Source organism: Lissotriton helveticus, chromosome 9 (assembly GCF_964261635.1).
Source record: "Lissotriton helveticus chromosome 9, aLisHel1.1, whole genome shotgun sequence".
NCBI lineage: Eukaryota > Metazoa > Chordata > Amphibia > Caudata > Salamandridae > Lissotriton > Lissotriton helveticus.
In genome coordinates this window covers 1,194,793,518-1,194,821,416 of record NC_136070.1, presented here as the reverse complement: position 1 = coordinate 1,194,821,416, position 27,899 = coordinate 1,194,793,518, and the positions used below count along the sequence as shown (strand labels likewise).

Sequence of the window (27,899 nt, the reverse complement as noted above, 5' to 3'; positions counted from 1 at the left end):
TTGTGAGGCAGATTAGCCTAAGACCCCCCCTCCCCCACCCCACTAACGCTAATGATTATATATCAAAGATCTCTGGGACGAGTGGAGGACCCATATCTTAGGATACATAGATGTATGTTCTCCATCTCTGCTGAAGTGGGAATCTTACCTAAAGACTTTACGATCAGTGTGTGTGTTTTAGAACTCATCTTAAGTTAGATGACCAGATGTGTGCTTACAAACAGCAGCTGCATTCTTATGTTCATTTTAGGTTTCAGTGTCAGACCACAAAGAAGGGGCATTGTTGTTTGACCTGGTCTATGGTGTTCAGGCTGAATTCCAGGAAAAGAACATAACATGAAAACATATGCAGGTTCTGTGTCAAAATAGAATGTGGCACTAACGCAAACATGCTTATGTAGTGACGTGTCCAACAGAAATGCTGCCTACGTCGTTTACAACTAGGCTAACATAGGAAAAATGACAATGAGCCAGCCATGCAAAAAACTCAACAGTCTGAGTGACAGACCCAAGAGCTGTAAAGGTGACAATTGCTCATTCTTCCCAACTGTAGTTATTTGGACAGCCTTGGTATTCCAGGGCCTGCACTCATACAAGTGCAAATGAATTTTTCTTTAAAAATATAGAGATAGTTTTCAGTTTCTATACTTTAAACATATAAGTAGATCAAATGAAAGTTTTAGGAAGAGGTGTTCTCCTGTGCTTTCTCAGCTAAAGTGCAATAAGGGTGAGGGTGGAACCCTCCAACTTCTTTTAAAATGCTCACTAGAGGTTAAGTCTAGAATAGCTCTAAAAAATGGACCACGTTTTAACTTTTGTATTTTGATTAAAACCTTGTGCAAACTTTTGGTTCTCCAGGACTCAAAAGCTGCGTCATTCTACTTTTGTGCCGCTCAGTGCTTTTCCACCTCAAAAAATATCTTTCAAAAGTGTGGAGTTGTGCTTTTTTTAGGTCGAGCTGGAGGTACAATGCTAAGCATTGTCCAGCTCGACAACTATAGTCGTCCGTCTCCGGGGAATCTGAGACAGGGGATGGGCACGAGCGCCGATTTTTCCTCGTGGGCGCGCACGGCGCAGTGCACATCCCCTGCCTCAGACTCACAGCCTCTCTCAATCACACACAGCCACACTCACGCATGCGCACAAACACACAGAAACACACATGCAGGCACAATGCATCATGACGCACTTACAGACACACAGCCCCACATATACACACGCACAGCTAACAGACATACAGTCACACATACATACACACAGCTACACACGCGCACACACACAGCTACACCCACACACGCGCACACCCCATCCCCCCCATCCCCTGCCGCCACCCCCTGCTGCCACCCCCACTACAACTAAGTCCTACTTACCACATGAGAGCAACTCCGGACTTCAGCCGCCACCGCGGGGCTCTCCCTCGGGCATGGGAGCCCCGCCCGCGTCACCACTGCTCCTCTCCTGGCCAGCCACTCCGTGGGCACGAGCTTCCGGCAGGAAACGGAAGTCCCGCCCACGGCAGTGTTCGTCACGCGCACGTCTTGTTGTTTACCATGAAAGCCGTCCCGCAGTTGCTCCGGCCTACTGGCTGCAGCCCGTGTTTGTCTTTTTAGGTGTCTGATAGGCACGCTTGCCAAATCCCTGCTTTCAATTGGGAGGGAAGCCCGTTTTGTTCCCTCCCTGTCTTTCTCCGGCATGCCTGCCAGGACAGGGCATGTGCACGTGCCTGTCGCCTGGACTCCTCTTTCCCGTGCCTAGACGTGGCCACAACGATTCGGCGCACTTTCACTTACTCTCGGCGTTGAAGGCGGCTGGTGATGGATGCGCCCAATGATGGCAGCGTTTTGCAAAAGCACGGAGGTGAAATCCCAGCAGTGTCCAGCGGACAGAAATCACGGGGACCATGAGGGAGCACGGGCAAGAAGACCGCGCACCTGCTTTATGCCCTCTTCATGTATTAATTCTGTTCCTATTGTGAAGCGCTCCGACGCCTTCGGGTAAAGTCCGCACTATATAAAAACGCATAAATAAAATACATTTCTCCTCTGCCCTTCTCTCTGTATCCCCTGCTGCCCGACTGTACTCCTACCCAGCAGCCACGCTGGCTTCATATCCTGCTCCCCTCCCCTGCGATCAGACCGTATTCACGGGCCATGCAGCCCTCCCTGCAACATGCTCTATACCCTGATTAATTGGTCTGCTCCATAGTCCCTGCTGTTACACCCTACTCCTGTACCCTGCAGCCCCTGCACCCTCTTTTATACCCAGCTAATGTCACTGCTCCCTTTTCCGTTCCCTGCTATCAGACCTACTCCCGTACCCTGCACCTCCCCCTGTTCCATGCACAGTACTTCTTGGCACTTTGTGGCGCCCTGAACCCATCCCTGGCTGCTCTTTGGGAAAGCCTTGGTTAAAGGCAATGCGGGCAGTACTGCCTAGTCAACAACATTTACTGCTGTGTGCTCCGGCTTGCCCTCCACCGCAGCAGACGGCGCAAACATTCTAGCGCTTCCAGCCTCGCGTGACTGCAGCCTCAAGAACCCATCTGTCCCGACAGATAAGAGATTTACGACACGCGAGGCTCCGACATCCCGCACGACATTGGAGAAGAAGTGGTTTAAAATAAACACTTGAAGTGTAACAGAATGCAGTAAAAAATAATTTTGATGAAAATTGTTTGCTTTGTGAAATATACACAGGTATTTTATGCGGGTGTCAGAGTATTGTGACATTGCAAGTTTAGTCGCGCTCCATTCGCCCCTGAAATACAACACACATTTGCCTAACCTCTGGGCCCCCTTCTCTCAGCTGCACAGACTTGTCACAGAACCACTCTAAACAGAAACCCTGCATCCTGATCACTCTCTCGGCTGCAATAATTAGTGTGTTCAGTGTAAAAATAAATGGAAGCTAAATGCAAATTATTATGCAATTACACTGATTTACAAAGTTTTAGAAGAGGCAGATTTCTCAGAGTGCTGTGTGTGTATAATATCTGTGTGGCTAGTAATGGTTCGCTGCCCCAAGTGTTTACACTAGCAGGAAAAATGCTGGCACTGTGGGTGTACCTGCCATTGCCAGTGCACAGTGGGTGTTTGATTTGCACACAGTCACGTTAACTGCATACACTGGGTGTGCGAATATGATGCATAGAGTCACGACACTGGCACAAATCAATTTGTGCTTGTGAGTTAACACCTCTCCAGTCCTCTGGGAATAATGTGTGTATAACTGTATAACACAAGGTGTGTGTACCTGCCATTGCGGGGCATACTGGGTGCTTGATTTGCACCCATTCTGAATACCTACATGCACTGGGTTTAAGAACGTGAGAGTGCACACAGCCCGACACTGGCACAAGTTAACACCTCTTTAGCTCTGTGTACGCTGAGTGTCTATGAAACATGCACACACTACGGGGCAGATTTACAACCCCCTTGCGCCTCTTTTACGCCACCGTTGCATCACTTTTGTGACGCGGCGGCGCAAAAGATGCGCCATGCTGCGGGGTATTTACAACGGGACGCATCTGGGAGATGCGTCACGTTGTAAAGCCCTGCGCCAGAATGAGGCGTTCCTGCACAGGGAGGGGGTGTTTCGGCGCAGTAAAGCCTCCTAAGAGTGGCTGAGTGAAATCTACAAGATTTCACTCAGTCACTTTGGGGCCCATGCTGCGTCAAAACCCTGCTCCTGCTTGAAGCAGGCGTAATGATTGACGCAGCATTGTAAGAATAGGGCCCCCAGAGCATTGCTGGAGCTGCTTCGCGCTTGCGACGCAACTCCACCAATGCGCCACCTTTACAGCACAGATGCGTGACGCATCTGTGCTGTTTTTGCCCCATGGTGCGCCACATTGTAAATGCAGCGCATCCATGGTGGCGGAGGCATGGCGCACAATAAGTGGCGCATCCCTGCTGATATGCAGGGATGCGCCACTTATTGTGTGTGTCTGTAAGCGTGTGAACAGAGCCACAAGATTTGCTCGCAGTAGGGGTGTGTAGACAGTCAAATAAATTACAAACAGCAGGCGTATGTCATTCAGTGTGTACTGACTAAGTTCTGTTCATACTAAGTAGGTGCCTAAGTGTACACCATCCCAACACTGCACTAGTTGGGAGTATACATACAGCCACAACAGATGCATAAATGTAGGTGAGTGCACACTTCTGATATACTTACAAGCACTGGGTGTGTCAGCAAGCGTCCCTAGGCCTTTACTTGCATTAAACCGGATGTGTGTCTAATTTTGCACTATCCTGCCTCTATACACATTGTGCCCCAACAGGACAGAGGGTAAGCACTGCTTACACCTACATTTGTAAAACGGATAAGGTGAACATCTATGCCACTCTTTGGAAATGCATTTCAAGATTTTAGTATACATTTTATATTGGAAGTTGAGTAATCCCATTTAACGGCTTCTTTATCCTCTCAATAATTATTAATGTTCTCCATGGTATTTAGCAGCGCACAATGGCACAACAGTAAGCCAGTAGTGCCTAGTGTAGCATTTGTACTCGCTATACATCCTCCAGCACAAATTCCTATGTATAGACAACAGCACAGACTTCACCGTATACCTCCAATCCACAACAGTTTTCCACATCTTGCCACATAATTTCACAGCACCCCACATAATTCAACTCCACAACATGTCAAAACTCAACACACAATACCATCCCACATAATTAACTCCATAACTCACAATCTAACTGTACATCATTCCATTACACTTAATACTATTCAATTACTATCCACATAATTCTACAGCGCACCATGCCACATTTCCACAACACAATTCCATACCACACAAAATCCACTACAAATAATTCCAATACAACACATCTCTCCCTCGCACTTCCACCAAACCTATCATCTCTCCACAACACACCCACTGCCCTTCTCATCTCTTCCTCCCACTCCAAATACCCCCACCCATCCCGCAATCCCACTGCCCCCTCTTATCCCTCCCTCACTCTCTATCTCCTTTGTATACAGCCTGCTGATACATGCTGCCTTCCTATACCTCCTCAGACTGTGCACTAGCTCAACTTTCGACACCCCCCCTCACTCTTACCCCCCCCCCCCCCCGAGTGCCCCTTCCACCTGTCCCTCTCTAACTCTTTCTCTCGTGCCATCTCTCACCACTCTTTCACTCACTCGCACACTCCTTCCACCCCCTCATGTGGTTCACTTAAGGTCTTAAAGCACAATATCTCTCCTGTGCCTTTTCAACGTTTTTGTCCCACAAATACCATGCTCTCCTCTTCCTCTTAGAGTGTCTTCTCCGTATATACACGCTCCCTCTTTATATGTCTGCGGCCTGTTCTCCCCTTCTTTCTCTCTTTCTGACACTCTGTTCCTCTATCTGGTGTTTGTTCACCACTTTGTGCACAAACTACCTATCACTCTATGTCTTCCTATCTATTCTCTGCACCACTCACCACTATCTGTTCACCATGCCACATAATTCCACAACATAAATACACTAGACACCGCACAATACCACCCCACACAATTCCACAACTAACAATTTCAAGCCAACACACATTTCTACTCTACACCACACACATTCACAACACCACATAGGTAAAATACATTACCAGTTACAACACCAATAGCTCTAACTCTCGCAAATGCTTTGTTTTTTTGGTTTTTGAGCTCTGTGCGGTATGGCTCTGAACTATCTGCAATGTGTTTTGCAGTACTACACTGTGCTGCCTGTACTGAGGGTTGCTGCAAAGTTCTGGTATATACACATTAAGTAGTTGAGGATTAGTGTGCAAGGGTTTTGGTTGTGCAGTTGTATTGGTTTTATGTGTGTGGTCTTCAACACTTGTTTGTCTTCACACCTCTTAGATCCTTTATTCTCTTCTGTCATAGCTCCCCTCTTTCACCCTCCTTTTCATTTTTCTGCACCCCCTTCTCATTTTTCTGCACCCCCACACACTCTGCACCCCTTCTCATTTTTCTGCACCCCCACACTCTGCACCCCTTCTCATTTTTCTGCACCCCCGTCTCATTTTTCTGCACCCCCACACACTCTGCACCCCCTTCTCATTTTTCTGCACCCCCACACACTCTGCACCCCCACACACTCTGCACCCTCACACATTGCGCACCCTGCGCACCCTCACACCCTGCGCACCCTCACACCCTACCACCCTGCGCACCCTCACACACTCTGCAATGGAACATACACTCCAAATACCACTCAGTGCCACATAGCACTATATCTGTCGCCCTCCCTCTATCTATTGCCCTCACTCTATCGCATCACCATAGCATCACTGAACGCCACAGCATCACTCGTCGCCACCACAACATCAGTCAGCGCCACCACAGCATCAATCTGTGCAACCATTCAACAACAACTGGTTCAAACATGTTCTCTCAATGTTTCAAGCTTTATTACAAATGTCACAAAAATATGTTAATATTTCACTTCTGTTCCTGGATTTTCGTCACAATAAAATACAATGAACATAATCTCCACAAAAGTTATTTACAAAAGCATTTGCCATTATAAATTACAATTACTTTTATTCAAGTATTAATTATTGAAAAAAACCATTTTTATTTGTAATATCAATACATCTAAGTCACGTAAATACAAAACATATTGCATTACAAATGCTATAGGTGTCACATTTGCGAAAGTTAAAAGTATTAGCATTGTAAATGACAAAGCTATTAATTTTGCTATTTTCAAAACCAACACATAAATAAAAAAAAGTCATTTACAATACCAATAGCTCAAACTTTCCTAATGCGAGACCTATTGCATTGCAAATGCTTGTTTTACCTTTGAGACTGCTTCCCTAGAAGAGCATTAGGGTCCGGCAGACTGGATGGCCAATTGTACTAGCAAATGCCCAAGACTTGGATTAAGCAGCATCTGTAGTGCAATATTCACGAAAAGCAGTGTTCTACCAGAGAAAAGACTGGACCAGTAAAAGGATCATGTGTAACAAAACTCAAAAGCTGGGATTTGGCTGGAGGAATGTGGAGAAAAACACAACTGCTAACCGGAGGGAAAAACTGAAACGCATACTACCCCCATGGCGGATTCGGTTTCGGAGCTGCAACAAACTGCCAAGTTCAAAATGATATAGTGACCTCTCCCTCACCCCCAGGATGAAGGGGATTTTGATAAGAGGTTGGGAGGTGGGGGTAGCAGGATCACCCTCCCAAAAGCCAATACTAGCAGGTTAAGGAATCAAACAGCCTGTGTCACATCTTTCTGCAACAGAACCACTAACAATACAAAAACCCTGGGCTAAAATGGACCAAAAAAAACCTTTATTGCTCTCACTGGCTTATCAGGAACCGCAGCCCCTCATATCTGCATTCGAACGGACAGAAGTTAAGGTTAATCGCCCAAGGAATTGTACTGCTACACAAAGACATTGAGTTGTGCAGCCTTAGAAAAACCATTACGCTTCTATGTTTACTTTTTGCCTTGATCCACATTTTGACTGTTTTGTATTCCTATTGTATTAATACATTTCAGATGGCACAGCTGACCGAATTCACCATTACTGCTATGTTCAAGTGTAATACGGTCTTGTTAGACCTGTCTGCTTCTGGGAAGACTCTAACCATTATTATTTATTTTTGTCCCCCTTAGCCTCCCAGAGTTTCTATTTTTTATTTTTACATATGTCCATCAGGAATTTTTTAATGCTGTCAGGGGGCTAGGTGTTCCTTGGCGATGACGCCATTTTTCCCTCATAACCTGTGAGGCCTAGTCAGCCCCCTTGAAAATCTAGGGATCTCCAGAAACCTAAGATGGTGTCCACCAACTGCCATAACGGACACTACTGGAGGACAGGTCCATAGGATAACATTAGGGAACTTTCTAGAATTGACTAGAGACTTCTGCAGGTCTCAGGCCACCCTATATAAGGCCAGTGACCAGCAGCCATTTTGTGCTGATCCAAGAGTGGAGGAGTGAGGCAGTGGTGAGAGGAGGTGGACACACTGAGAGCAGCTAGTTTGTCTCTGAGGCTGACAGTTTCTTCAGAGGGTTGTTCCCCCTTCAGCCTCTGACCAATCCCTCCCCATACATCAATTGCGGAGAAGAACAACTAACTGAGTGGGTAGGGAGACCCTTCCTAACCTGCACCCCAGTGGAAGCTGACAGGACACTTTTACTGAAGAGCATTCTTAATTTCCCCCTTGCCAACGCTCACCTACCAGACTGAAGGAGAAGCTGTGGGCCCCACGTTGTGACTAGTGTCCTTGGTCGCGCTGAGAAGAAGGCGCGTGTCAGGAGAACTTTGGCAGCCTAAAGGAGCGAGTCGCCGCTGCAAAGCGTGGTCCCTGTGGAGCCAGGTGAGGGGAGAGGCTGTGCAGGAAAAGCGGAGAACGTACAGCGCCGGGCGGGAACACTAATTCCTCGCGCCCGCGCTGGTTAACCCCTTTGCTGTGAGGAGGTGGAGCGGTGGAGGCGAGGCCTACGGGAGGCGTGTCTGAGGAGCGAGCAGCCTCCGTGTTCCGCCGGCCTGGGTGACGCCGTGGGAAGCGTCCGTGCATCGCGCATGCCCAGTGGAGTGTTGGCGCTACTCAGAGGAAGCTGAGGAGAACCGGCGGAAGGCAGGACAGCCTTTCACCAGCGGAGCGAGAAGTGAATGCGCCGATCGTCAGCGAGGCCCCCCTTCGCCCAGCTACCGGAGCAAGTACAACACGCTAATCGACAACCAAGCCCCCCCCCTTGGCCCAGCGCTGCACAGTGGAAGCGCGCCTGGTACTGAAAGTTCAACAAGCCCCCCAAGTAAGCCGGGTAGTGTGGGAGCGGGAGGCGGCAGTGCTGAGTGCCGAAGAAGCAAGACAGTGGGGCTACGACCCCAGCAATTAACTGAACAGTCCAGGAAAGCCTGATTTGAGGAAGCGAGCTAGTGAACTGCCTAATGTAGAGTAAAAATATCCAATATTTGGCTTAGAGGAGAGAGGAGGAAGCTGTGCAGGGAACCACAGGGTTCCTGAGTAAAAACCCTTACAGACTATTGGTAACTGAGGGAGTAGATCCTCTACCAGATAGGCGTAGCCTGGAAATTAATTAGAGGGGAGCCTTGCTAATACTATTGTGTCTTCCTTTTAGTTACTTAACTGGTGGGTTATGCTGTGAAGATCTACCTCCAGTAGAGGTCTGTCGAGTTGAGCAGTTACTTAAGAGCTGTGGGGTAATGTACTTGCTAATGAGTATTTAAAAACGTATTGAACTGTCAGACTGCATTTTCCTTTCTGTAAAGTTCTAGTGAAGTATACTGTGTCCTGAATAACTCTAAACCTTAAATGTACCGTTGATTCTTAAATTCTGAACAGGAAAAATATTGAAGTGTGATTTGTATTTCATGTAAAAGGTGCAATTTGATTGTCTTTCATCCCTGACTAAAAAGTATAACAAGAAAAGCATATTATTCTTATAAAAGGTAACGGTATTTTTCCAAACATTGGTGTTGTGTCTTTTGTTTTAGCGGTTCATCACTGAGTTACTGTGAGTGAGACTTGTAAGTACTTAACCAACGCCTTGAGTTAGCTGTAGCCACTACTGTGCCAAGCTACCCTATGTAGACTTGGGTAATCTAGGTCCAACATATTGGTGTTTCAGCGGTGGGATCACGGATTTGTGCTTACACTCACTTAGTAGTAACGCAGTGCCAACCACGGGACCCCACCTGGAGTTTTCTCTCTGCGGCCCTCCTAATTTATATTTTTGATTTTTCTAAATTTACTTCTGGTGGTGGGTGGAGGTTAACCTCAGGTCACTTCGTGGTTTTCTCCTGTGAGTAATTTTATACCATGGCAAAGCTGGAGGTGAATCTTAAAGAGTTGGAAGCCAATACTGTGGCCCAACTCAGGGATTGGTGTCAGCAGAACGGGGTATTTTTCAATAAAGGTGCCAAGAAAGGAGAGTTGCTGACAAGCATAAGGGCATGGTTAGAAGCTCGCCTAAGGGAGGAACCAGAAATGGAAGTGGGTGATGGGGACACTGTTACTGAGGCTGCATTGCTGAACCAAATGGGGAGAGGGAATCTTCTAACAGGTCCCAGGATACCTTCAAGGGCAAGCAGCAGCGTTTCAGACAGGGGCTTAACCGAAGCCGAGCTGGAAGATAGGAGGGAGGAGAGGAGGTTGAAAATAGAACTAGCCAGGATGGATATGGAAAGGGAGGATAGGAGGTTGGCGCATGAGCGAACCATCAAAGAGATGGATTTACAAGCCCTAAACCGAGGATCCCCCAAATCAGAGAATGGTGGCAGCGATACCCAGACCAACATCAAAGAACCTAGACCGTACCTACCAAAAGATATTATGGCTTGTTATGTACCCAGTGACGACATTGCTAAGTGGCTAGCCGCCTACGAGGTCTCGCTAAGGGCCCATGGGATTCTGGAAGTCCACTGGGGAGGTGGGTTGTACAAATACATGCCCCCCACTGGCAGGGATACTTTGTTGGCTCTTGACCAGAGTGAACAGACCTACTATCCGGCTATGAAATCAGCGCTGCTCAAGAAGTTTGGGTTGACCCCTGAGAAATATAGGCAAAAGTTCCGGGGTAGCTACAAGCTGGGCACGCAAAACTGGGTAGATTTCTTGGACTACGCCAGGAAGGCCCTGGAGGGTTGGGTAAGAGGCAGCGAAGTAGGAGACTATGAGGGACTATATGACCTCATACTCAAGGAACACCTACTCGAGAAGTGTCTTCCCGAACTAAGACAGCATCTGGTGGACAGCAAGCTGACCAGCCCCAGGAAGCTTGCTGAGGAGGCGGACATCTGGGTTAGTACCCGGGTGTCGACTAAGGGGACTGGAGGGAATTCCCAGAAGCAAGGACAGGGCGCCCCCCAGAGGAAAGAGGGAGGGGAAACTAAGAGGGAGTTCTCAAAAGGGCCACAAAATACTTCGCAAGGAAGGGGCAGAGGATTCATCCCCAAGAGTAACCCCCCTCGCAACCCTACCCCTGGCCAAAGCCAGCAGCCAAGGGTTGTTCATTGTTTTGAGTGTGGTGGTGTGGGACACTATAAAGGAGATGTGAGATGCCCAAAAAGACCACCCCCTCCCACTGGAGGAAAAGCCCCGGGAATCACTAGTGTAGTGCTCGGGGAGGAGATACCTTTGGTTAATGGAGGGGAGCGGGCGGGTGTCACCTTAGTGTCCCTGGGAGATAAGGAGATGGTTCCCAAGACCCAGCTGCCCTCTAATACTACTAAGTATGAGCAGTGGGTCACCATCAATGGCCGTAGAGGGGAGGCTCTGAGAGACACAGGAGCCAGCATGACTATGGTAAGGAGTCAGCTGGTGTCTCCAGAGCAGGTCGTCCCAGATGTACTCCATCCCGCCGTAATGGCTGACGGCAGATTGGGCCACTACCCTGTGGCTGAGGTTCCCTTTGAGTGGGGAGGGGTTGCAGGTCCACTTCGAGTTGCCGTAAGCCCTGCCGTGCCTGTTGACTGCCTGTTAGGGAATGATATGGAGCACAATGCTTGGAGGAGGGTGGAGTACCAGACTCACTCTGAGATGCTGGGACCCCCTGACTGGACTTGTGTCAGCACAAGGTCCGCGACTGCCCGAAGGGGGAGTTCATTGACGCTGGAGCCTGGAACAATGGCCCAGCCGGCTGCCAGAGAGGAGAAGGACAGGAGGCCGGAGGACCCTGCCTCGACATCTCCACCTCGTGAGACAGCTGGACCACCTGCGGAGGTGGATCTGGAGTCCACCGGGGAGAATGTTGCTTCCCTGGAAAACCTACCCATCCCAACTGAATGGCACGTGGAGGGAGGACCTTCCCGGGAAGAGTTCTGCAAAGCTCAGGAAGAGTGTCCTACTCTCGAGGGGCTGCGGCAACAGGCCAACGCCCAGGCAGCGGGAAACATTGAAGGGAGCTACCAGATTTACTGGGAGGATGGACTCCTCTACAGTGAGCCCAAGGCACCTGGCCACGGTTCAGCCAGAGCCTTGGTGGTCCCTCAATGCTTTAGAGCCTTCCTACTGGAACTGGCTCATGAGATACCATTGGCAGGACACCTAGGACAGGACAAGACCTTTGCCCGGCTTGTCCCCCATTTCTACTGGCCTCGAATGAAAGTGGCGTCGGATACATATTGTCGGACGTGTGTGTCTTGCCAAGCCAGTGGGAAAACTGGGGTGAAGCTAAAAGCTCCCCTGGAACCACTACCCGTCGTTAGCACCCCCTTTGAGAGGGTGGGCATCGACATTGTAGGGCCATTGGATCCACCAACTTCAGCTGGACATCGGTTCATACTGGTTTTGGTGGATCATGCCACCCGGTACCCAGAGGCAATACCTCTGAGGACCATCACTGCACCTGCAGTGGCAAGGGCCCTGATGGGGATTTTCACCAGAGTGGGTTTCCCCAAGGAGGTCATTTCCGACAGGGGGACTAACTTCCTTTCAGCATACATGCGGGCCATGTGGAAGGAGTGCGGCGTTACCTATCGGTTTACCACTCCCTATCACCCACAAACCAATGGTCTTGTGGAAAGGTTTAACAAAACTTTGAAAGGTATGATACGGAGTCTACCTGAGAGCCTACGGAGGAAATGGGACATCCTCCTACCCTGTCTCTTGTTTTCCTACAGGGAAGTGCCACAGAAGGGAGTGGGCTTCAGCCCCTTCGAACTTTTGTACGGGCACCCTGTAAGGGGACCTCTCAGTCTGGTGAAAGACGGATGGGAACAGACTCCCAGGAAGCTTCCCCAGGACGTGGTGAGCTACATGCTGGCCTTCCGGAGCCAAATGGCTAAGTTGTGGAAGCAGGCTTCAGACAACCTGGAGGCCAGCCAAGCAGTTATGAAAGAGTGGTATGACCACAACGCTCACCCAGTGGAACTGGAGCCCGGACAGAAAGTGTGGGTAATGGAACCAGGAGAGCTAAATGCCCTTCAGGACCGTTGGACAGGCCCCTTTGAGGTTTTGGAGAAAAAGGGGAAGGCTACCTATTTGGTGGATCTTAAGACCCCGAGGCAGCCCCTCAGGGTGCTGCATGCCAATCGTCTCAAGCCACATCATGAGAGGCCCGAGGTTGTCTTAATGCTGGTGACCGATGGAGCAGAGGAAGAAGAAAGTGAACCTCTCCCTGATCTTCTCTCGTACAAAGAAAAAGATGGATCAGTGGAGGGAGTGATTCTCTCGCCATCCCTGACTTCTGAACAGCAAAGTGATTGCCGCCAGATCCTGGAGCAATTTTCTCCCCTGTTCTCCCTTGTCCCAGGTAGGACCCACCTGTGTACCCATGACGTGGACACAGGAGACAGCCCACCTGTGAAATCTAAAATCTACCGGCTGTCGGACAAGGTGAAGGCCAACATCAAAAGTGAAGTCGCCAAGATGCCGGAGCTAGGGGTGATTGAACCCTCTGGTAGCCCTTGGTCTAGCCCGGTGGTTTTGGTACCAAAAGCTGCCCCACCAGGCACCACACCTGAATTGAGATTCTGTGTGGACTACCGAGGCTTGAACTCAGTGACTAAAACTGATGCACATCCTATCCCACGGGCGGATGAGCTTATTGACCGGCTGGGAGCTGCCCAATACCTAAGTACCTTTGACCTAACTTCAGGGTACTGGCAGATTTCCCTTACCGAGGAGGCGAAGGAAAGGTCAGCCTTCTCTACACCTGAGGGACACTACCAATTTCGTGTGATGCCCTTTGGGCTCAAGAATGCCCCTGCCACTTTTCAGCGGCTGGTGAACAGGGTCCTTTCGGGAATGGAAGCTTTTTCTGCTGCATACCTGGACGACATTGCTGTCTTCAGCAGCAGCTGGGAGGACCATTTGCAGCACCTGCAAGCTGTTCTTCATGCCCTCCAACAGGCTGGCTTGACCATCAAGGCCAGCAAGTGTCAGATCGGACAAGGGTCGGTGGTGTACCTAGGTCACTTGGTGGGCAGGGGGACGGTGCAGCCCCTCCAGGCAAAGATTGAGACCATCATCGCCTGGGAGCCCCCCAAGACTCAAACCGAGGTCCGAGCCTTCCTGGGCCTCACTGGATACTACTGTCGCTTCGTGAAGGGGTATGGCACTATCGTGGCCCCCCTCACTGAACTTACTTCCAAGAAGCAACCCCGACGGGTAGTCTGGACAGAGGCTTGCCAGCGAGCCTTCGTGACCTTGAAACAAGCATTGTGTTCCGCTCCCATTCTCAAGGCCCCTAATTTTGCTAGAGAATTCATTGTCCAAACAGATGCGTCAGAACATGGGATTGGGGCAGTGTTATCGCAGCTAAATGATGAGGGCTTGGATCAACCCGTGGTCTTCCTGTCTAGAAGGCTACTCCCCAGGGAAAGGAGATGGAGTACAATTGAGAGAGAAGCCTTTGCGGTGGTTTGGGCTCTGAAGAAGCTGCGACCATACCTGTTTGGTTCGCACTTCCTAGTTCAGACTGACCATCGCCCCCTTCGTTGGCTGATGCAAATGAAGGGGGAGAATCCCAAGTTGCTAAGGTGGTCCATCTCCCTACAGGGAATGGACTTTAGGGTGGAACACCGACCTGGGGCAGACCATGCCAACGCAGACGGTCTATCCAGGTATTTCCGCCTTAGTGATGAGGACTCCCAAGGGGTTGGGTAGTTCTCCCCACTTTCAGCTGGGAGGGACGCGTGTTAGACCTGTCTGCTTCTGGGAAGACTCTAACCATTATTATTTATTTTTGTCCCCCTTAGCCTCCCAGAGTTTCTATTTTTTATTTTTACATATGTCCATCAGGAATTTTTTAATGCTGTCAGGGGGCTAGGTGTTCCTTGGCGATGACGCCATTTTTCCCTCATAACCTGTGAGGCCTAGTCAGCCCCCTTGAAAATCTAGGGATCTCCAGAAACCTAAGATGGTGTCCACCAACTGCCATAACGGACACTACTGGAGGACAGGTCCATAGGATAACATTAGGGAACTTTCTAGAATTGACTAGAGACTTCTGCAGGTCTCAGGCCACCCTATATAAGGCCAGTGACCAGCAGCCATTTTGTGCTGATCCAAGAGTGGAGGAGTGAGGCAGTGGTGAGAGGAGGTGGACACACTGAGAGCAGCTAGTTTGTCTCTGAGGCTGACAGTTTCTTCAGAGGGTTGTTCCCCCTTCAGCCTCTGACCAATCCCTCCCCATACATCAATTGCGGAGAAGAACAACTAACTGAGTGGGTAGGGAGACCCTTCCTAACCTGCACCCCAGTGGAAGCTGACAGGACACTTTTACTGAAGAGCATTCTTAATTTCCCCCTTGCCAACGCTCACCTACCAGACTGAAGGAGAAGCTGTGGGCCCCACGTTGTGACTAGTGTCCTTGGTCGCGCTGAGAAGAAGGCGCGTGTCAGGAGAACTTTGGCAGCCTAAAGGAGCGAGTCGCCGCTGCAAAGCGTGGTCCCTGTGGAGCCAGGTGAGGGGAGAGGCTGTGCAGGAAAAGCGGAGAACGTACAGCGCCGGGCGGGAACACTAATTCCTCGCGCCCGCGCTGGTTAACCCCTTTGCTGTGAGGAGGTGGAGCGGTGGAGGCGAGGCCTACGGGAGGCGTGTCTGAGGAGCGAGCAGCCTCCGTGTTCCGCCGGCCTGGGTGACGCCGTGGGAAGCGTCCGTGCATCGCGCATGCCCAGTGGAGTGTTGGCGCTACTCAGAGGAAGCTGAGGAGAACCGGCGGAAGGCAGGACAGCCTTTCACCAGCGGAGCGAGAAGTGAATGCGCCGATCGTCAGCGAGGCCCCCCTTCGCCCAGCTACCGGAGCAAGTACAACACGCTAATCGACAACCAAGCCCCCCCTTGGCCCAGCGCTGCACAGTGGAAGCGCGCCTGGTACTGAAAGTTCAACAAGCCCCCCAAGTAAGCCGGGTAGTGTGGGAGCGGGAGGCGGCAGTGCTGAGTGCCGAAGAAGCAAGACAGTGGGGCTACGACCCCAGCAATTAACTGAACAGTCCAGGAAAGCCTGATTTGAGGAAGCGAGCTAGTGAACTGCCTAATGTAGAGTAAAAATATCCAATATTTGGCTTAGAGGAGAGAGGAGGAAGCTGTGCAGGGAACCACAGGGTTCCTGAGTAAAAACCCTTACAGACTATTGGTAACTGAGGGAGTAGATCCTCTACCAGATAGGCGTAGCCTGGAAATTAATTAGAGGGGAGCCTTGCTAATACTATTGTGTCTTCCTTTTAGTTACTTAACTGGTGGGTTATGCTGTGAAGATCTACCTCCAGTAGAGGTCTGTCGAGTTGAGCAGTTACTTAAGAGCTGTGGGGTAATGTACTTGCTAATGAGTATTTAAAAACGTATTGAACTGTCAGACTGCATTTTCCTTTCTGTAAAGTTCTAGTGAAGTATACTGTGTCCTGAATAACTCTAAACCTTAAATGTACCGTTGATTCTTAAATTCTGAACAGGAAAAATATTGAAGTGTGATTTGTATTTCATGTAAAAGGTGCAATTTGATTGTCTTTCATCCCTGACTAAAAAGTATAACAAGAAAAGCATATTATTCTTATAAAAGGTAACGGTATTTTTCCAAACATTGGTGTTGTGTCTTTTGTTTTAGCGGTTCATCACTGAGTTACTGTGAGTGAGACTTGTAAGTACTTAACCAACGCCTTGAGTTAGCTGTAGCCACTACTGTGCCAAGCTACCCTATGTAGACTTGGGTAATCTAGGTCCAACAGGTCTGAATTCCGAAACCTACATTGGCCTCCAAGAGTAATCCCAACTACCTGCCCAAGTCCAATCATCCGAGTCAAGGCCCAAACAAAGACTTTGGCAGGTCGTGACCTGAATAAAATACATGCTGCCTCCTGGGATCCAGAGACAAAAGAATACTTATAACAAGGTGACATATACCTTTGGGTCATTAAGGTGAATCGAAGAAACCATAATCGGACTACAGTTCATTACCGACCAGAATCAGAAAAACTACAATGTCAAAAAAGCAACATGTGCTGTTTTTCCAAGTAACCCAATCCAGAAAATTAAACAAAGAATGGGATAATCTTGGTATGATAAAAAGTATGTCAGTATATATATACAACTTCTGAAATTCCACAAAGTATTCATATGGTGCAAGAACCATCACAGGACCATAAGCCTTGACCCCACAGTGTAGCATGCTTTATCATAGAGCTCTCCATTTAGCACGGAGATGTTCATGATGGGTAGCATTTTATGGTTGCCAAAGCCAGTCAAATTGGTGCCAAGAAGACTACATCTTTTACTAACATCTCTAAAGCTACACGAGTCATTAAAACAGATCCATCGCAAAGTGTAATTGATAATGCCCAAGGATGATTCAATACTCTTTAATGATGTCCCACCTTCACACTCTTAAGAATTTAAGTTGGAGAATCCATTGTTAGATCCTTTTATTGTGTTTAAGCTACATTTCACCTTATATTGGATTGGTGAGTGGGCCCTACAAACTCCATTGTGCACGGTTTTCAGATTGCTTAATTCTTTGTCCTACCACAGATTTCCCTGTAGTTTGTGGATCCACCCTACACCCGCGGTTTTCCAGTTCGTTTAATTGGATCTATTTTTGCTCATTTTGCTTTTATTTATTTGTGGTACTCACTTCTGGTTGGTTTGGATTCCTTTTCTTACTAGACACTGACAGGAAGAAAGCCTCATACCGAGGAAGAATAGGCTGAGCACCTGTTCGCGTTTCAGTTGTTAGTTTTTTGTTTAGTCTGCGTCTGGTTGCTAAACAACCTACTTTATTACACTCCATCCACACTGCGACCCTTACAACCTGTATTTAATTAGGGCTGGTGGTTGCAGGTGGGGCCCACCAGCACTCATTGTTCCTCAGCAAACTGTTACACAGCAGGAGTGGGAAGGGAGGGTGAGAGTAAAACGGGGGAAATAAGGAGGAGGAAGAAGAAGAAAAGGCTGGGAAAACAGACTGAGAAAGCATTGATCAAGCCTTCAAGTGTTATATAACGAGGCAGGGAGTGTCGGGTAGTGGATTAAGGATGAGACGATGTGGAATCAAGACTATGCAGCCTTAGTAATCGAAATCCTGATCATTGATGGCACCAGCCGTGGGCTTCTGAACAAAAGTTTGCAACGCCAATATGTATTTTTTTTAACAAACTTCTTAGTTAATCTGCAGAGCTTATCAGTCTGAATGCATGCCCATCTGTGCCTCTGCAACCCGAATAACCAAATGAAGCTGACATCATAACCCCTAGCTTTTTTTCCGGCAACTTGATGTTTAAATGCCATCAATAGATGCTCCTGGCTCTTCATGAACGGGCTAAGTCTTAGAGTTTGTTTACAATCATTCACTCCTCTTAATGCAAAGGTAACTTAATACATAGAACTGTATACAAATATACATTTTTGCATTTTTATATAGCACAAACTTGGCATCAGATCGCTACAGTTGAGCATCAGATTACATTACACAAAGTCATACATATTTTTAGGCGGGGGGGGGGGCAGAACCCAAACCTGGTTTCCAAGTTCCTAAATCTGCTGCCTCTGGCTATTAGGCCCCATCTAAGAAAACCAGTACTGACATGGCCTTATGGGCTACCTTACAAGATCATTGACTAAGCATTACAAATTAACTGATCTGTAAGGAATTTAAATTGTATTCATTTTCCCTAACTGAAACAAATTAAAGATACATTGGCTCCTAAGATTTTTCATGCAGTCCCCTCAGGCAATAAACTCTCCCACACTGATTGTGTGGGAGAGGGATGGTATTGTAGTAACTCACTGTGTAACCGACTTACCACGTTCACCACAGAATCCTCTGTAGGAGTGTTTGGCTGACATGATTTACTTTTGTTTTCGTAATTGCGCCCCCCTCCCCTGCTGCCCCCAAAACTATATTCAGAGTCTACTTATTCTTTTTAGGTCTCGCAACTAGTGTTGCCGTGCGCAGCACTGTTCGCGCAGGGGCTTCTGAAAGCTTACCACATGCTTGTGCGTGTGGTTTTGTTATCGTTGGAGGCTATTGGGCGTAGCGTGCGTCTTTCTAACATAAGACAGCACGCATTTGGGCAAATGCGGGCGCATGTCCTGCATTTGCCCCGCCCATGGCCTATTGGTGTGTTACCCGCACGGCCGACATCTGTTTTGCATTATCGGGCGCGCGTGCACCACTTGCATGCTTGTTTCAGTTTAACAGTTTATTCTACAGTGGGAAAAAAACAGATGCAACAAGCAGCAAATCACTGCAGTATAACACTGATTGGCTAGGTGGCATCACTTCGATTTATGACTGGTGGCCTCTGCTTGTCGCTGGGTGTGTCTGGTTGGTAAGGATCACAAAGTCAGTGTCAGCGGTTGACTATTCATGTTTAGTTGCTTGTTTGATCTTCTTGGCGCTTTTACTTGACCAAATTGCAGCACTTCATTTTGGGTGTGTAGCTTCTTAAATCTTTATAACGCTTTCGCTTTTACATTGGGCATTGTTTCAAGTCTACTCATGGTACAGTTCTGGCTGTTTTCCCTCACCTTCCCTATATACAGCACTCTAAAACTGCAGTGATTATCACTATAGCATATATTAATACAATTTCTTCCATAGTACAAATGGGGAAACAGACAGAGGCGACATCTACCCAGTCGTTACCGGTTGCTTCTGCAATGTTTTACAGGCAGCAATATACAAAGGGGTGTACTTCTGTGCACGTGATGTGCTGTGCCACGTGTGCATGCACTCTATACTAACCAGGGGGAACAGCCAGAGGCCGCATCTGCCCATTAGTTGCTGGTCGCTTTTGCTTTCTGTCTGGTATGTGCCTTCTTCCATCTCCATGGCGCTTCCACTTAAGCCGGCGGTTTATTCTTTTATGCAGAAAGAGTTCGATTAAGCAGTGTCAAAAGTGACCTATTAGTCATAACAATTTTATATCCAAAGTAATCATAACATTGCACATAGCAACAATGTTCTCCTTGAGGCAGGATGATCAAGCCAAAAATCCTTTTGTATATAATTATTCCATTTATTCATAAACATTAGAAGAAACAGCCAACACGTGTTTCGTCGCTACACAGTCCATACCAAGACTTTCTCAAGGCTCAATGGATGAATGGAACACTAAGTAGAAGATTGATTAGCACGAAAAAATAAAATACAATAGTGTCCCGGAGCACAAATCTCAATTGCCGTTCGAGGAAAATGTAAAAAGAGTAGTGAAAAGGTAACCGTGGAAAAAACTCAGTTGTCAACCGGGATGGAGTTACAATGTGGCCGTATTGTGTGTTCACAATGTATCTCTACTAAGGGGGACGATATGGATCAGAAAATTTCCAGAATGTGTCTATCAAAACTCGAGAGTCCTGGTTATTTGCCAGTCCAGTATGCTGAAGGACAAGAAATCGCTATAAGAGCTTGAAGTCGTTGTGTAGCAAAGTGAAATGCCACATCGGTTAGAGAGTTCCGGTAGTCTCTCCGCTTGATAACGCGACTCCTATAACTGCCTTTTTAGATCTTCTTGGCACTTTCACTTCACCAAACCGCAGCGCTCCATTTTTGTTGTGTGGCTTTTTAGGTCTTTATGGTGCCTAGTTTTAACAACGCCAGGCATTGTTTCACATCGGCTCATGGTCTAGTTCTAGCTGTTTTTTTTCTCTCAGCCATCTATATACAGTGCTCTCAAACCCCAGTGATATTAGCGTTGTATACATACAATAGATGGCATACTAGGCAGGGGGAAACCGCCACGGGTCACATCTGCCTTATTGTTCTCAGTTGCTTTTTATCAATGCTCAGTTTTGCCCTCAATTAAAATAAAGTACAACATTCAGCTTATCCATTGAATAATACAATATAGGAAAGTGTGTTTTGTGCGTTTCATATCTATAGTACATATATGAGTCCATCTCGCAAGAGCCTGGAAATAAAGTGCAGGTGACATGTTGCTGAAGCCTGAAAATACATTTAAGGGGGAAGGGGGAAGGGGGGAGTGGATGCGGGGGAGCAGCACGCATAAGTAGGAAATCCTAACACAATAGCGCTTACAAAGAACATCTGTTACTACACACAACTCATGACTAACACTCAGAAGACATACTACACTTACCACTACTGTACTCCAAAGAAATTTCTACTTCTTACACCTCTAGGCAGTCCTACAGCGGCTTCTCTGGTACGACTGTAAATTCACATCTTTGCTACACTTGGTATTGCTGCAGATGCTTCTCATCATGTCAACTATTAATTTGAAATACTCTAGACAGTGCACACTACTGCTACCTACTACCCTCGCACCACCAGTAATTTAGACTAGTTGTAAATCCACATACTTAGTCCACTTCAAAGTGCTGCAGCTACTTCTCTTTACATACACTCACTACACTACAAACAAAAACATTAGGAAGATCGTGTAAGTACAATGCCAATAGCTCTAACAAATGTGAGACCTGTTGCATTGCAAATGCTTATTATTTCATGCTCATAAGATGAGCAAAGACTGACAGGCGGAGCTGATGGACTCTGCACTGGATCTTTTGGGATCCTTTCTGAAGAATAGAACCCAAACTGTCAGCTGCAGGAACTATAGGGCGAAACCCTTCCAGCTCCCTTGATTAGCCTGTGTCCTGTCCTCACACCAGGCTGATTACCCCCCACAAATAGTCTTTAAGCCAGCACTGGGTTGAAAGGGTTCCTTGTGCACTTCAGAGAAAGCCTTTGAACCTTAAAGGCTAAAAGCCCTTAAGGTTTCCAATCTTAATTCTTCCTTGAACAGCTTGCTAAAATACCAACGGATGTTGTCATACAATTGACCTTTTAACTTAGTGAAATGTTTATTCAAAACCATGGGAATCGTTCTTTGCCACTTCTGCTCAAACGCAGATATTCAAGTTAATCTAAACATTCTGCCTTGAAGGCCAGTACCACTTTCCTCAACTCTTCCATAATATTTACAATAGCTAACATTAACTCCCCTCCCCCAAAAAAGACAATGCTTCTTTTCTAGGCCTTCTCCTTAGTAGAGTGAAACCCTAACCAACTCCAAACAAGCTTGTAATGCCTCAAAATGTGCCCGAGGTTTAACTACTCTATGAAGGCCAACAAGAGTATTTGGCAGCCGAAAAAGGTCATAAGAGGAAGCTTTACAAGATCACATCTTTTACTATTCAATTCAACCAGACTCCAGCCAGAGACAACTATAAATGTTTAATTTTGGCACAACTTATTTGTTACGAAAGGTTATTAGCCACAGCCTTACACAAGCTTATGAAAATCAATTGTACTTTTTAATTAACAAAAAAAATCAGCTAACTCAGGAGTCCCCTGGCTGAGTCACATTTCCCCAGATCAGCAAAATGATAGTCTTGACTTGACTGCAGAATCAGGTGCTGTGCAGCCGTCAGTATTTGTTCCTCCAGTAATACATTGCACAGGTCTGTGCTACCTCTCCTACTGATCTTTCCCTGGCACATATTACTTACATTTGTTAAGCGTAACTTTCACCTTTAAGGTGTCTTGGCGCTTTACCAATCTTACAAAAAAACAAATAAGCAACAGAAAGACTTAAGTCCATCTCTTAGGTACATCTTTAGTTCATCCTCCTCTCCTGGCGCGAAAATGGCTCAGGAAAAGCCACGTTTTCAGATCTTTACTGAATTGAGTGAGGCTTCTATTGGCTCTTAGAGGGGCTGGCAGCTTGTTCCACAACTGAGCTGTAATTAACAAGTATGAAATTCCTTTAGTCAAAGTCCCAAAATGAGAAGGTGTGTTTGGTAGGTTTAGAGTCCAAAGGGGGGAGATGGGAGTCTGCTCCTTTTGGAACTGGGGGCCTCACACTCAATTGAGTCTTGCTTCATCAGGCTTTCTCCTAGTCAGGCCGGCACTGCAATGCCTGATGGGCACCCATAATTTTTGGAGTTTTATACAGCGCACACTTGATCCAAAGGTATCAGAGCGCTGTACATGAGCATCAGTTGCGTTACACAAGGACACATTCATTTTTTTTGTTAGGCACGGGAGATTACCCTATTTGCCCAGATTCACAGGATATTTAGCGTCATTGCAGAGACTCTAACCTGGCTCCCCAGATTTGAGGTTGACCGCACTAGCCGCTAAACCACATCTTCTCCCTACACCCCCACTTCACATTATAGCTTGGAATAAAAGATTTCAGACAAAGCCCCTTTAGACTCTAAACTGATTAAAAATTCTCATTTTGTGACTTTGTCTAAAGGAACTGCATAATTATTTTTTACAATTAACACTTTTAAGGGACTCGTATACTGGACCTACAAGCGCCCCTAGGCCCCTTTCTTTTATGATAAACCCCAATTGGGCTGCCCAGACTGAGTAGCCCCATCCTTCATAGCTCACTTAACAGAATTTAAGAATACATAATGGGTTGGCTGAGGTGGGGATAGGTTCCTCAAAGGTATGCATGGTTTACATTTTCTTTGTAACAGCCTTGCCTTGTACAAAATACACAATTAAAATAAGATCCTCTCTTTAAATTGAAACCATTTGAACTCCTTAAGGGTACTTGAGGAAGAGGCACGTCTGGCTTGGTCTAGTGGAAGTTTTCCTGCCGCAGCTTGCACTCTGTATAATCATTTTATTAGCTGATCTGGGGCTCCAAATAGCAGCGCCATTCCATAATCAAATCTGCCCAAGACTGTACTTTAAACCACCAGCTTTCTTGCTTGCTGAGGCAGCACTGGCACAATGTTCCTTAGGCTCCAAAGTACTCCAAAACATGTGACTGCTGTATTGACATGTGTCTTCATGGAGACCTTGTCATCAATATATGCTCCTGGATTACGTATTGACTGATAGCTTGGAATGCCTGTGCGTGTCCAAGGCCAGAAATTTGTTAGGTGTATATAAGAGCTTTGGAGGATGAGCAACATAGAAATTAATTTCTCTCCACTGAATTGTAATGAGTTGTCGTCCAACCAATTTAACATCTCAGGCAGTTGTGGAATACCTCTAGTATAATGTGCCTATCGTTGTCTAACAAATGGAGCAACTCATCAGCATAGTTTACAAAGCTGAAGCCGTAGGATTGAATACGTGTCGACAATGGGCACAGATAGATATTAGAACGGATATGGGTAAGTGTTGAGCCCTGAGTTAGTGTTTGACTTTCATAAAAATTAAGAATAAGGAGGGGGGGGGGGGGGAAAGGAGTGAGATCGCTTGGGTTTTATTTGAGAGGAAGGATTCGATCCACTTAGTAGTGTCCCATCCACACCTATATCTGTTAATCTGGATAACTATTTGATGGTTGACCGTGTCAAACATGGCTGACAACTCAGGACCACTGTTTGACCTCTGTCAACCATCTGAAGCTCCTCCAAGGTTAGAATCCGTGTCATGCGAAGACCTAAGACCGCTTTTTCATTTTCTAAGCAGTTATATTCTTCCAGATAGTTTGATCATTTCTTACGGTCGTATTTTGACACTATTTTTTACCATTTTAGCAGTGGGCACCATTACCTCTAAACTGAGGGGTCTTATCAATGTTTATTTAACACCAACATGGTGCCATCAACTTGAAGACGGCACACCGAGTCCATCTTTGAATGAGTCCCCATGCTGACCCCACAGTATGAAATAACTGCAATCTGCAAACCATTAAATAGTGCAGCTCCTGCAACAGTTAACATGAAAAGTAACAAGGCAGGTCTCCAAAAATCTGCTCGCTCTGGCGAGTCATACTTTCAGGTGGAGCTATTTTTAGCACCTACTTGTCTGTTCTAGCAAGTAAACATAACCTGGAAGGAACAGGTGTTCTGTACATTCAGAAAGTGAATAAGCAATAAAGACACCTTTAACCCCTTCGACGCTCATGACGAGCTGAGCTCGTCATGAATTACGCCTCTCGTACGCTCTGAGCTCGTCATGTAACGCGGGTTTTATTTTTTTAAAGTGCCGCGCACAGCGGGAAAACCGCTAGCGCGAATGCGGTTAAATCGTGTTTTTATCTTGACACATTCACAGTATGTTCAAGGTCCAGAGGTCAAATGTCAGTTTGCCATTTTACTAATAGTTGTACTAGCCTGGAAAAGGTGTTTACTTTTCTTTTGCTTATTCCAGTTGGTTGTTTTTGTCAAGTGAGTTGTCTGACAATCATTATGAAATAAAAGGCTGAAAGATGTCAGTTTTTATCAAACACAGTTAAACAGCTTGTAAATGAATAGTGCAAATACAAAATATATCGGGAATTTAAAAAAACAACATTTTGTAATTTAGAAGTGTGATGCAGACAAAGGTTTAAATACCAAAACAAGAACACTTTACTTGGTGATGTGCAAATGGCAAATATTTGCAGTAACCATTTCCAAACATTGTACACTATATGGTGTGCTACCATTGCATGCATGTAATTAAAAGTGATGGTTTTTAAACATGATTTGAGAAAATCCTTCCCTGATCATCAAAGCGGTTAATGAACTAAGATGCAAGTCAGTGGTCATGTGTATCCTATATATGTGGCTAGACGTGTATTATATATGGAGAAAAAGTTCAATTTATTAAATCAAACAAAAACATTTTTTAAACAGCAGACATGCTGAAATTGCATATTTGAAGGCCCTCTCATATGTGACAAATGCGGCTCAGTGAATTTAAATATGTGCCCCCGATCACATAATTTTAAACCAGTTTATGGGTCAAGGGCATTATAATTGGGTCAAGTCCCTAGATCTGTAGGTCCAGTAATATTTTAATGATTTTTTTGAGGCCTGCAAGGGTTGGATAAAATAAAAGCCGCATCAGCTACATCAAGTACATTTGAGGGGCTACAGCAGACATTAAAACTTTAATGGCTATTTCCTAGTGATGACCTAGAACAGCATAACACTTAATAAACGGAAGAGTTCGAAATGAAACCCCTAAATCAATGTAAAAGCAGTTTAAAGCAATGAGTATATATTCTATAGAAGTGGAGTATTAATTCAGCCTGCCGTCTCACTTCTTGCTACACATGTAAACAGGTCATAGTGTAAATGTCTAATCAGATCAAACATACAAGAGTCACTTACGTGAAGTTTATTTAGCAGAACCGCATCAGTAGTACTATTAGCTCCAGGCTTCGCTGCTTTCCAAAACTGTTTCTGTGCTGAGTACCGGTTCATGGGACATAACTTAAATAGGCAATCTAGGAAAGAAGGGGATACAAGTGTGTATTAAATTCAGTTTTCTTTTGCATTACAGATCTATTGCTTACAAGAAAACAAACTTCAGAATTAATTCTGTAAGTGAATTAAAGCCTGTGGAAACCTCTTGCACAACTCGCCAAGTTAAAATAACATTAATCAGAGGAGAACTGACCTACAACACCCAATTCACCAAAGAGTATGGGTAAGTATGGCAATGGATCCAAAGCAGGAGACGGTTTAACTAGTACATGTGCAGCAGACGGTTATCACAAACATACACCAAGCTCATAGCACCACTACAGAGACCACTCCAAGCTCCTAGCAATGTGTTGAACTTTCCCCATTGCCCTCTACTGCTACTCAAGGTCCTAATGAAATATCAGTTGTTGTAGCCTGATGGAATTATCCTCCAACTCGTCTCTTCGAATCTCAGATTAGCAAGCTACTTTAGCACAGAACAGACACACAAGGTGCACGTTACCCTAAAGAGGTGGAGGTGGAATGGGTCAACAACCCTTGAGGCAGTTGCACCATTTAAGCAAAACGTAGTCTTTGGCTAGGCACTTAACCCCAACTTTAAGCTGAAGAGCGGCCCAGAAGGCTGATATTTTCTCTGGGGAGCGGGATGACAGAATCCCGGTGAGCCAAACATCTCCATAAGTCACACCCAGCAAGTTGTAAGAAAAAAACTCCATGGGGTTTGAAACAGATCGCCTTTTGCTAAACTTCTCAACAGAACACAAAATGCCAAAAGGTATTCTATAAAATGCTGACGAATCAAAGAAGGCACTCGAGCCATAATTCCATTCAATAAACGGAAACCTTCCATGTGACTTTTTGAACTTCTGCCAGTATCAACACATGAAAACCTACCACTACCTCAGACAATTAACTGTAGTCAATACTATGGCAGGTCGCACAAATGTAAGTGCCTTTAGTAGCTTAGCTAAGGTATCTGCCAAATCACATCATATATCCAATAAGCCTCAACTCGTACAAGGAGTCAAAAAGGAAATTTTATGAACATATTGTTTGACAGGTGAAAACGAGCCAAGGCAAAAATGCTGCTGTCTTCCAAGGACAAACAGATTTTACAAAACGCATCACATGGCTAAATCGAAACAAAACCAACGTAGTAATCACTGGGAGGAAATAAAACTGGGCTTCTGGCTTATATACAAAGTTGATAGACTAGCATTACAAAAATCTAGGTAGTTGGTCTGAGGAAAGAGGCAGATGCCATCAGCACCTCATCATTTAAATCAATAACGAACTCGCTAAGTTTTTACTTGAATACCCAGGGAAATGAGATGAGCACGCCTGACTCACAGGCTGTTGCTAAAATAAGGTCATCACTGGCTTATGGCAAAGATTCACAAATTTCACACAATGCAACACAGATTTCAATTTGGACTTGCAGTCGACCTTGTACGCATAGATTTGAATGAAGGACGAGTTAATAAAAGCAATTGTGTGCAATGGAAGGTACATTCGTTAAGATGTGCCATAAGTTAAAGAATGCGTAGATTTTGCTCTGAGATAGACTGGTCAATAATAACAGCCACAGGAAGAGTCCCTGGTTAAGACAACCAAACTCTTTCCCAGAGCCCCAGTGAATACCTCAGCTTTGTAACACTCGTCGTCCACTGCATTTAAATCCACGGTAAACAAAGCATTAAGAGAAGCCTCCTTTAAAGGAAGGCACATTTGCCTTCAGTAAAATAAATAAAGTCCGGACTGATCCACTCAAAATAGTGCACATTTAAAAAAGACATCTTGAGTCGGTTTCTGAGTGCGTCAAAGAGAAAGAAGTGAGCCTAAAGGTGTGGGGC

The 27,899-nt window shown here is 46.2% G+C and overlaps 1 protein-coding gene across 1 annotated transcript in view; it reads right to left on the bottom strand.

Annotated features, from left to right (window-relative positions):
- Positions 1-27,899, bottom strand: part of ITPR1 (inositol 1,4,5-trisphosphate receptor type 1) — a 1,533,308-nt gene that overhangs the window by 1,108,808 nt on the left and 396,601 nt on the right. Inside the window, exon 4 of the mRNA XM_078661662.1 lies at positions 25,951-26,066. Within this exon, the coding sequence (XP_078517788.1) occupies positions 25,951-26,066 (116 nt within the window). The remainder of the gene's footprint in view (positions 1-25,950; positions 26,067-27,899) is intronic.